The sequence below is a fragment of the Brachyhypopomus gauderio genome, chromosome 10, assembly GCF_052324685.1.
Source record: "Brachyhypopomus gauderio isolate BG-103 chromosome 10, BGAUD_0.2, whole genome shotgun sequence".
Taxonomy (NCBI): Eukaryota; Metazoa; Chordata; class Actinopteri; order Gymnotiformes; family Hypopomidae; genus Brachyhypopomus; species Brachyhypopomus gauderio.
The window spans coordinates 10,762,820-10,774,646 of record NC_135220.1 but is presented as its reverse complement, the minus strand read 5'-3'; the positions used below and the strand labels follow the sequence as shown (position 1 = coordinate 10,774,646).

Genomic DNA, 11,827 nt, shown 5'->3' with positions numbered 1-11,827 from the left:
AGAAAACAATAATAATTGCCAAAACTAAAATAAACACACTATATACCAACAGCCCACAGAAGCTCTTCCTCCATGCAGGTGATCTTCAGGTAGGAGCTTCTGTCTTTGTCTTCTTCACAACACAAGGAAACAGACATTTCCAAACATGTAAGATCAAATCAGTTTAGAGTTGTGTATATAATTTGCAATAAGTTGTTATAATGTTGTATATCAGTTTATAGTTGTGTGTACTGTTGTGTATGCTGTCAACAGAAAGGCCCAGTGGGGCACAACAAACATATTAAAACCAACACTGTCATGGATACAGAAACCAGCAACGTAACCAAGAGGTAAGAAACAAAATGGATGATAAATCATTTGTTTTTTTTTATGGTCTCTAGTGGCTGATTTGAGTCACAAGTCAAAACCGACCCAATAACATAAGAGATAGTTACAGAAAGCCAACACAAGAGGAAAGTTAATGTTATGTTTTGTAAATTAATGAACTTCATATGTAACTATTGTATCTGTTGGAATCCAAGCCTACATTCAACATGTTTTGTGAATGTTTTGTGAATATTTTGTGTAACCATAAAAAAATTAAAAACAAACTTTGTTTGATAAATGTGTACCCAATTGTGTAAGCTCTCAAATTAAAAGTGTAAACTGTCATGATTTTGTGTCACACATTTGGTTTTTCTTACTGATTCTACCTGTTAGTTAGCGAAGGAGCCAAAACCTGGATAGAAGTTTTTGTTTCCGATTGTTGTCATGAATGCTGATGGCAGCCATCATAGCCAGACCTCAGACCTGCTCCTACAGCCATCATAGACTGATCTCAGACCTGCTCCTACAGCCACCATAGACTGATCTCAGACCTGCTCCTACAGCAGCCATAGACTGATCTCAAACCTGCTCCTACAGCCATCATATCCAGATCTCAGGCCTGCTCCTACAGCCATCATAGCCAGATCTCAGACCTGCTCCTACAGCCATCATAGACTGATCTCAGACCTGCTCCTACAGCTGGGGCACTAATGATGCACATTAAGAATATCATTCTGGATATTTCAACTCCACTACATTCCAGTTTGTTAATAAACAGAATGTTTTTGCTGAATCTAGAAATTATAGTACTTGTTACTTGTCACAATACTTATATATTGTGAATGTTTTATACAGTACATGTTTACTGAAGGAGATTGTTTATTGTACACAAATCAAAATATCTGCTGTGATACTGTACCCCGATCAGTGCTCCTGCTGTAATGCCCGTGTATTTGTGTAGCAACACTGCTGGTTTTCTAGTGTTGTCAGTTCAGATGGGAGTTGGGCAGTGGAATTGCAAGAGATAAAATAAGGTGACCTATAATTTCATGGTCACACCTGCTGGGTGCACATAAAAGCTTTTTTTTATATATTTATACAGGTCACCCTTAAATATTCTTTTGTAGATAGTAAGTTTGTCCCAGAACAGATTCTCAGTTCCACTGTTTCTTCATATGAGTCTCGTGCTGAGAACGTCCCTGCATTAGTCTCTGTGGACACCAGAGTTTTGTCTGGTCTGGCCCTCGGGAACAGATATAAACACAACCATGATCTTCTTCTCAGTCCCAAGCAGCAGGACCCTCTATGTCTCTGCACTCCACACCTTCCCCAGCACAGCGGCCTCGTAACATCTCTGCATTCCCTCCACGTTGGGCTGAGTGTGAACGTGTGGGCCGTTGTGTTTTTAATCCTCCCACCATCATCACACATCTACTGTCACATTGTCTTGCAATGCACTTGCTAACACAGAATGTTTCACCAATGTGGTTTTAAATAAGTAACTTAAATATCTCCTAGCTGAGAACTACAAAGCCTTCTGTTTTCATAGATGGACACCAGGCAGAACTCTCAGTTACTTATGAAAGAAATTTTATTTGTGATTTATAAACAAAACACATTACCAGATTTCAGAAAGCAATATAAAAAGGAAAAATAAAGAAAAAAACACTATATCACCATTACACTGATGAGCAGGTGTACAAAAAGGTTGTTCAACAGATTTGCACTGTCAAAGTCAAGAGTATTGTGTCCCATGGCACCAAACAACTTTAATAGACATTCACTACACATGAGCAGAGTACACAGTCACCTTTTTTTAATTTATTTTTTTGATCATTTTGAAATTTTTATTATGTTTTTGTACCTTTTAATGGAAAAGGTTATTAATAATAATAATAATAATAGAAGGGTATATTGTATGAATTGGTTTCACATAATGGCGTTTGATCATGATTTCAAAGCCTAGCACAAAACAAAGGATTGACCATTTTAGCTGCAATGTATGTGTGTGTGTGTTTGTGTGTGTGTGTGTGTGTTTGTGTGTGTGTGTTTGTGTACACATGTATGCACTTGATATGGATAAAGAATTGGAACACACCTCTTAATATCTTAATCACTGAACTTAGGTGTTTCATTCAGTTGCGTTGCTGCAGGTATATAGAATCAAGCACGTGGCCTTTCCGTCTGCCTCTCTGGACATGGAGAGAGATAATGGGTCATTCTCTCAGGCATGGTGCCTTCAAAAGATTGACACAGTCTTAGAGTCTTAATGCTTCAGCACACCAAGACAATGTGGATAACTGTACTTCATTGGGACAGTTTAGGGAAGGCCTTTGTTCCAGCACGACCCAGTCCCAGTGCACGAAACCAAGCCCAGAAAGGCATAAATGTTGGGATGAGTTTGGTGAGGACGAACGTGACCCGCCTGCACAGAACCTTAATCCTATCCAACACATTTGGGATGAGTTAGAGAGGAGATTGTGAGCCTGGCCAGTTCTTCTAACATCAGTGTCTGACCCCACAAATGCTCTTCTGGATGAATGAGAGAAATTCCCACAGACATACTCCAGAGCCTTCCCAGAAGACACTGATCTAGTTGCAAAAAGGAACCAGCTCCATACTAATACCTATAGATGTAGTGTTATGTGTAGGTGTCCCAATACTTTCGTCCAAAGTGTGTAGTGTGTTGGTTATAGAACACTACATCATTAGATATATCTAGAATGTTAATATGGCATTGACAGTGTATTTGTGTGTGTGTGTGTGTATGTGTGTGTTTGTAATGTGCCTATTAGAAATATGTCTAAGGATTTTTGTAGAGACAACACATGTCTCTAATTCCAAGAGGAATGGTTTAAAATAATTATGAAAACATAACTATCTATCTATGTATCTATCTATATATATATCTATATATTTATATATAGTTTTTGTATCATCTGCGTTTTACATGCAAACGGCCACTTAGTGATCTGACAGCACTAAACCACACCTGAAGGAGCCTGGGAGAGAGAGGGAGAGAGAGAGAGAGAGAGGGAGAGAGAGGGAGAGAGAGAGGGAGAGAGAGAGAGAGAGAGAGAGAGAGAGAGAGAGAGAAAGAGTGTGTGTGTGTGTGTGTGTGGTGAGAATGTAATCTCATAGCAGCGCTAACATCTCTCTCATACCTTGTTCAACAGCCTGACAGCCAAGAAGAAGAAAGCGAATGTAAAAACAAAAGAACACAACCCCACATAACACACATGAACCTTTCAGATGAATAAACCGCTGCCACCTTTCTGTGCTCAGCTCCACATCTCATCTGGCAGTGTCAACGATCTAAAACACGCTGCTCCAGACCTTCACCACACCAAGGCCCATGAGCCCAAACTAAACACAATTCCTACCAGAAGCGGCTGCTACGCTGTTAGACAGCTCGTGTGTGGATGGAAGGAGTGATGCACGTGCTCGTGTTCCCTGCGGAGAAGAGCTCCAGTAACAGTGCTGAGGCCTGTGTTTTTATATCAGTAAGGGGTTTTCAGTCTGTCTTGATGTGGTACATAAAACAGCCACTAGGGGGCAACACAGGGCTACAGGAAGGAGGGGCACAGAGCTGGCAGGGAAGAGTGGGAGGTTGGCGCACAGCTATGGAACATTTATGAGAGGTGATGGGATCAGGCTGGATTTGAAATGAAGCAACAAGCAACATTCCTGCCTATATTACAGACTCCCGTAGGCTGGAGCACCTCATTCCTTGCTGGAAATAATATGGTCTAGCTGTACAATAAGTGGACAGACCAGAATTGTGTGTGTGTGTTTGTGTGTGTGTGTGTGTGTGTGTGTGTGTGTGTGTGTGTGTGTGTGTCACTGTGTTTAAATGTAACTGGATGCTTTAGTTTTGGCGTATTATGCCATGTATTCCTGTCCATGTGTAGTTTAGTGTGCCACTCCAGGACAGCAGGGGGCTCTGTGAGCACAAGCATTGGAAGTTTATAACATACTGCTACAGTTCTACCCCTGAAGTGGTGTAATTTGATCAGCATTAATCTCACACAGAGATACCTCTGACCAGGTCTTCATATTTTACACAGACATCTTTTGTGTCTAGTTTAAATACAAATTTCAATTCATTTAATAATTCTGAACAATATATCTTCATACCATTTTTTTTCTTCTTTTAAAGTCCTGTTTGTAAAGAAGGCCTGACTCCCCACAGACTCCCCTCATGTGTATTAGACGTTGGTGTTAATGAAGGGAGTGTGTTCAGGGTGTGTTCAGTCTTGGATATTGTAGCTTGCCAATTGCTGTTCCTTCTTATAGGTTTGGATTTCTACTAGTATCACAGACACTAGTGGACTAACATTCTTCTGCCTATGATATATAAGTAGCCAATTGTTTCCCGCCCTAATAATTGCAGGGTAAAATTTGTGGTTTGGTACAGAGAGAAGGGTCTCTGATCCGCGCTGGGCAGGTCTGGCTACTCAATCTTCCCACAGCAAGAACCTGACTTAAAAGGCTCAACTCTCTATACTCATTTTTCATAATTGTTTTTCTCATTCCGTGAGTTTGTTACCGGCTACAACTCAATGAGACTGCAGGGTTAGGGTTAGGCTCTGCTCTACTCCTCCCCCTCATCCTTCCCTTTCTCTTTCTTCTCTTTCTTCTCCTTCTTCTTCTTTTTCTTCTTCTTGGCCTCCTCCTTCTTGCCAAAGGTGATGAAGTCGCCCTTGTCGTCCACGGCCCCCGGGTCCTGGCGGATGGAGATGATGGCGGGTGATCCTGGGATGATGAAGGCTTCAGGAGGGATCTCCCCTGGCTTCAGGGCCTGTGGAGGTCCGTAGCCGGGCCCAGCACCGTAGCGGAAACTCCAGCTGTTGCTGTTGATCCCGGCCCCCACCGGGGGGGAGAGCTGTCCCTCCGCCTCCCCATCTGTGTGAGAGACAGAGAGTTGCTCACATGTCAGAGAAAGACACCGGCACCATCATCATTTTAAGTCAGCTCGGCACAGACCCAGAAATATTTGTTGGAGGACAGATTAAAGGATGGTTCTGAAGCAAAGACTCATGGGACAAGGCTTGTGTCTGACAGACGGGATGCTGGGAACACAGGGTAATAGCGGAGAGCACATCTGTAAGGGGGGGTTGACTAAAAGCGCCTCAGTGGGAATTAGTCTTGGAAAAGAGCGGATTTGTACCAACTAACTAATGTTAACGTTCAGGAAAACACAGGACGTCACGCCAAGCAGCAGGAGAGGACGCAATCTTCATGATTAAGGGTGTGTACCCTTGTTGAGAGGGCAGCACAGGGTTTAGGGAGGAGAGAGAGAGAGATAGAGAGAGAGAGAAAGAGAGAGAGAGAGAGAAAGAGAGAGAGAGAGAGAGAGAGAGAGAGAGAGAGAGAAAGCGCTCTGTACCAGTTACTCTGTGTTTTGACCTACTTCCTGCATTTTTATACTGTTTTATTCAGATCAAAGTGGCTCTGAAAGGAGATTTTGGTTTTTTTCATCTAGGTTCATGCTGAAAGTACGAAGCATCACTTATTTCAATAAAAACATGGTCTAGCCATTATAATACCCCAATCTAAGCTCTATCAGTGAATCTGAACTAGAGTGTATGTGCCTGTTTGTGTAATTCTAGTACAAGCAGATGGACAATGACATACAATTGCACAACCAATGGATGGACCACTTAACAATATTAAATGTAGACGTCTGGTAGAACATGCTGCACAAGACTCATCATTCTCCAGTTCACCACCACATCACTATCAACTCCTCTACGGGACTGAGATGGTCAGCTACAAAAACATGAATGAACCTCCTCCTCTCCTGAATGAACCTCCTCATCTCCTGAATGAACCTCCTCCTCTCATGGGTTCCTGAAGGTTCACTCATCCTTCCCTTAACTTCCCTAGTGCACATTATGCCAAGGATGTCTGTGTGTGTGTGTGTGTGTGTGTGTGTGTGTGTGTGTGTGTGTGTGTGTGTGTGTGTGTGTGTGTGTGTGTGTGCATGTATGTGTGTGAAGAGGCATGTATGTGTGAGGGTATCTGTGTGGGTGTGCAGGGGCATGTGTGAATGTGTGTGTGTGTGTGTGTGTGTGTGTGTGTGTGTGTGTGTGTGTGTGTGTGTGTGTGTGTGTGTGTGTGTGTGTGTGTGTGTGTGTGTGTGTGTGTGCGTGCATGTAGATGCATGTACATTTGTGTCTGCAGAGTTTCATGGCAGAGCTGCTCATCTAAAATGACCTTGTGTTTTCCTCCTAACAGAAGGATGGGTACTCCTACACTGCAGTTGTCACACTGCACACGTACTGGTGGAGCGACTGGTGTGAGGACCTGCAGGGGACGCAGTGGTGTCTGCCTCAGCATTATCTCACCCCCGTCCACTGGCCCATGCGTGTTTAAATACACTTTACTGAGGCTGGGAGTGCCCTGGAGTCCAGGTGGACGATGGTGGAGAACACTGCAGAGAACGTCCCCGTGCCATATTTAGGACATGCACGTAGGCACATCACCCGCACCCTGCCTTCACCAGGGCTCTCTCTGCATCTCCTCACGCTGGAGCTCCAGGCTAATGTCCTCACGCTGAGATTCTAGGTTAATCTCATGCTGAGGTTCTAGGTTAATCTCATGCTGAGGTTCTAGGTTAATCTCATGCTGAGGTTCTAGGTTAATCTACTCACGCCGAGGTTCTAGGTTAATCTCATGCTGAGGTTCTAGGTTAATCTACTCACGCCAAGGTTCTAGGTTAATCTCATGCTGAGGTTCTAGGTTAATCTACTCACGCTGAGGTTCTAGGTTCATCTCCTCACACTGAGGCTGTAACCTCCACAGCTGTCTGGGTCTCTTCTACACTCCCTAATAAGGATCTTCTCATGCCACCCAGATGTTTCAGGGCTATTTATTTATTTATTTGATGACTGCCCCACTTCTCCTCTCAGATGCCCCACTTCTCTCTCTCCTTCCATCACTCTCCATGTGTTGCTGGGTCACCCTGTGTGCTGGAACTGGTGTCAACACAAGGTGAATGTGTATCCAGTATAGCAGGCCATGGTGGTCATGTCCTCACATGCACACGTCTCTGTCCCATTTCTTCCTTTAGCTCACTGCTCCCTTGTCTCACCCACCTCACATCCCTCACTTTCTCCCTAGTCCTCTCTCATCACTCTCTTTCCCCCCTTCCCCTACCTTGTTTCCTTGTTCTCTCTGTGCATGAATGGTTGCTGTGGAAACTGCCACCCACTGTCCTCTCTCGCCCACTCCCCGCTGCAGAAGCAATCTCCTGGAGTTGTTGCCTAGCAACAAGTCACACAGTGTTTCCTAGCAACAGGACCACCGCAGGGGCCTGCCATTCCTGAATCCTCTACGTGCTCAAACCACCCCCCAACACATTACCATGCACCCAACACATTACCAAGCACCCAACACAACACCAAGCACCCAACACATTACCAAACACCCAACACAACACCATGCACCCAACACAACACCATGCACCCAACACAACACCAAGCACCCAACACATTACCAAGCACCCAACACAACACCAAGCACCCAACACATTACCAAGCACCCAACACAACACCAAGCACCCAACACATTACCAAGCACCCAACACAACACCATGCACCCAACACATTACCAAGCACCCAACACAACACCAAGCACCCAACACATTACCAAGCACCCAACACAACACCAAGCACCCAACACATTACCAAGCACCCAACACAACACCATGCACCCAACACATTACCATGCACCCAACACAACACCATGCACCCAACACATTACCATGCACCCAACACAACACCATGCACCCAACACATTACCAAGCACCCAACACAACACCATGCACCCAACACATTACCATGCACCCAACACAACACCAAGCACCCAACACATTACCATGCACCCAACACATTACCATGCACCCAACACAACACTAAGCACCCAACACAACACCAAGCACCGAACACAACACCAAGCACCCAACACATTACCATGCACCCAACACAACACCAAGCACCCAACATATTACCAAGCACCATGCTCAGCTACTTGATCTCAGCAGCACTTACACAACACACCTGCACCCAACACATCTGCACCCAACACATCTGCACCAAACACACCTGCACCAAACACATCTGCACCAAACCACTGCCAGTCTGCCCATGTCTCGCAAGCCACAGAGATGGAAGTTTTCAATTAGCTCCAAAATACTCTGCAGCCCATATAAAAAAAATTTTTGGCTCATGGCCTTGACTTCCTACCTCACTACTGTTCGTGTGAATGCAGCCTGGCGGTGCTCTATCAGAGGGTCAATATCTGAGTCATACACCACCCACAAGGCTCCTGGCTCCGGACTAATCTCTCTAACAGGACAGCAGATCGATGCCTCTCTGTCTGGCCACATGTTTGAAGAGCACTGAATATGAACCAGAGCTCTCACTCCTCCAACACCAACTTCACCACGTTTATATCCTGCAGGACATCAATAACCTGCTTCTTTTCCCTTACTGCGCCAAATCCCCACCAATCCCAACAGGAATTAGAATCGAATGGCACACCCCCTTTTCACATGAAAGTAGGTAAATGCAGATTCTGCTATACAGATGATGTGTTAGTACCAGAGATCATGAAAAAAAAGATTTGAAAGTGTGAGGCAGGCCCTGCAGGCTGGCCTGGGTCCAGGGGCCTGGGGGACCATTAACAACGAGCCATGCAGGTTCGTCGACACACGCTGCAAAAGATTCAGGACTTAAAAGAGACAATTTACAGCCAAAATGCTTGAATTCGTCCACATGAGGTGGTAAAGCAAGTTCGGGAACATGGAAACAACTGCATATTTCATCTTCACCCAAAATAAACCGTCTTGAATCATGGTGTCAGCTAATGATAAGGCCCTTATGCAGGCTAATTATGTGCTTTTAGCTGTGAGACTGGGACAAAATAGCACACTTGATAAAGGCAATGCTGCGTTACTGAGGAAATCACGGGGCTCTGCTGTCTGTGGCTAAAGGACACACTGTGTACCATGGTGAGTGGAGTGTGTGATTGTTTAGTGGGACCACTGAGTGTGAGTGGAATATTGACCCTACTGACCGCTGAGTGTGAGTTGAATTTTAGTGTGACCACACAGTGAGAGTGTGACCACTGAATGTGAATGTGATTGTTGAGTGTGAGTTGAATGTGAGTATGACCATTGAGTGAGTATGAATGCGAGACTGACCACAGAGTGTGAATGTGAGTGAGTGTGATCATAGAGTGTGAGTATGAATGAGAGTGTGTCCTTAGACTGTGAGTGTGAGTTCCCATACAGCCTTAACTGCTGCTAGCAATGACCAAACGTCACTCAGAATCTCCAGCGTCTCAAATAAATTTAACATCATTTCAAACCGTTTCTGTAGATGTCTGTCAGAGAACGTCTCATCCTGTTTGCTCTTCTGGTGTTCAGGCAGACGTGTTGGGTGATGTGAGGTTTGGGTGTAGGTGTGCGGGAGGACACCAGGTCTTACCTGCAGCGCTGGACACGGTGGGCCAGTTCTGCACCAGTACGCCCTGGGCTCCCTGCATCACGGCCGACGCCTCCTCCATGTGCACGGAGCTGTTGTCATGGAAACAGAACCACACACACGAGCATCACAGAGCAGCTACAGCTAACAGTTAACGTGGAGAAATCTGAAGGTTGGTACAGAGACACAAAAAAATAAAAATGATAAAAGAGATAAAAATGACCCAATAAAATATTATGATTTGTGCTTAGATTTCAAATTCAGTGCAAATTTGTATATTTGCAAATGGGTCTAATGGCACTTGGAATTGTGTGTGTGAGTTATAACTGAATTATGCCATACTGTTGTGTATGGATGTGCCTGCATGAGTTGCTGGTTGCAACTGTGTGTGTGTGTGTGTGTGTGTGTGTGTGTGTGTGTGTGCGTGCGTGCGTGCGTGCGTGCGTGCGTGCGTGCGTGCGCGCGCGCGTGCGCGCGTGTGTGTGTGCACGTGCACATGCGACCCGATGCATGCGAGCCCAAGTGCACGTGCAGGCGTGCGGTGGGTCACTGCGGTTCTGTTGCGTAGGGCACTGCAGCTCCAGTGAGGTGTTCTGATCAGTGAGCACCACGTGAGAGGAAACGTCACACACAGAGACGGTGTGCGTGGGAGGAGCTGATCAGAAAGCAGCTGATTGAGATGATGTGGTTCTGGCACACAGGGACACAGGGACACAGGGACATAGGGACACAGGGACCATGAACGTGTGCTGGGACTAAATGGAAAAAAAATCATCTCTATGTCCTATTTTCAGAAGTGGAAGTTTGAAGGAAGAAAGTGTGAAGCGAGGTTGACTGCACTGTAGCGCAGATCACATTCAGATACCTGCCCCTCACACCTCACCACCTCACACCAACACACCCTCACCCTCACACCCTCACACCAACACACCCTCACACCTCACCACCTCACACCAACACACCCTCACCCTCACCACCTCACACCAACACACCCTCACCCCCACACCCTCACACCAACACACCCTCACACCTCACCACCTCACACCAACACACCCACACCCCCACACCCTCACCACCTCACACCAACACACCCTCACCACCTCACACCAACACACCCTCACACCCTCACCACCTCACACCAACACACCCTCACACCTCACCACCTCACACCAACACACCCTCACCCTCACCACCTCACACCAACACCCCCACACCCTCACCACCTCACACCAACACACCCTCATCCTCACCACCTCACACCAACACACCCTCACCCCCACCACCCCACACCAACACCCCCACACCCTCACCACCTCACACCAACACCCCCACACCTCACCACCAACACACCCTCACCCTCACCACCTCACACCAACACACCCTCACCCCCACACCCTCATCACCTCACACCCTCACCACCTCACACCAACACACCCTCACACCAACACACCCTCACCCAAACACACCCTCACCTCCTCACCCCAACACACCCTCACCCCCACACCCTCATCACCTCACACCAACACACCCTCACCCCAACACACCCTCACCCCCACACCCTCATCACCTCACACCCTCACCACCTCACACCAACACACCCTCACCCCCACACCCTCATCACCTCACACCCTCACCACCTCACACCAACACACCCTCACCCCAACACACCCTCACCTCCTCACCTCAACACACCCTCACCACCTCACACCTCACACCAACACACCCTCACCCCAACACCCCCTCACACCAACACACCCTCACCACCTCACACCCTCACCACCTCACACCAACACACCTTCACCCCAACACCCCCTCACACCAACACACCCTCACCACCTCACACCAACACACCCTCACCTTCTCACCCCAACACACCCTCACCACCTCACACCTCACACCAACACCCCCTCACCCCAACACACCCTCACCTCCTCACCCCAACACACCCTCACCACCTCACCCCAACACACCCTCACCCCCACACACCCTCACCTCCTCACCCCAACACACCCTCACCACCTCACCCCAAC

General features: G+C 46.7%; 1 protein-coding gene across 9 annotated transcripts in view; it reads right to left on the bottom strand.

Annotated features, from left to right (window-relative positions):
* Positions 1-1,875: 1,875 nt before the first annotated feature.
* The window catches only part of LOC143525421 (protocadherin alpha-C2-like), a 64,223-nt gene continuing 54,271 nt past the window's right edge, over positions 1,876-11,827 (bottom strand). For all 9 annotated transcript variants that reach the window (XM_077019335.1, XM_077019340.1, XM_077019334.1 and 6 more), the window contains exons 3-4: positions 9,801-9,889; positions 1,876-5,211 (exon numbers count right to left, since the gene is read on the bottom strand). In XM_077019335.1, coding sequence (XP_076875450.1) covers positions 4,901-5,211; positions 9,801-9,889 — 400 coding nt within the window. In that variant the 3' untranslated portion in view covers positions 1,876-4,900. The remainder of the gene's footprint in view (positions 5,212-9,800; positions 9,890-11,827) is intronic.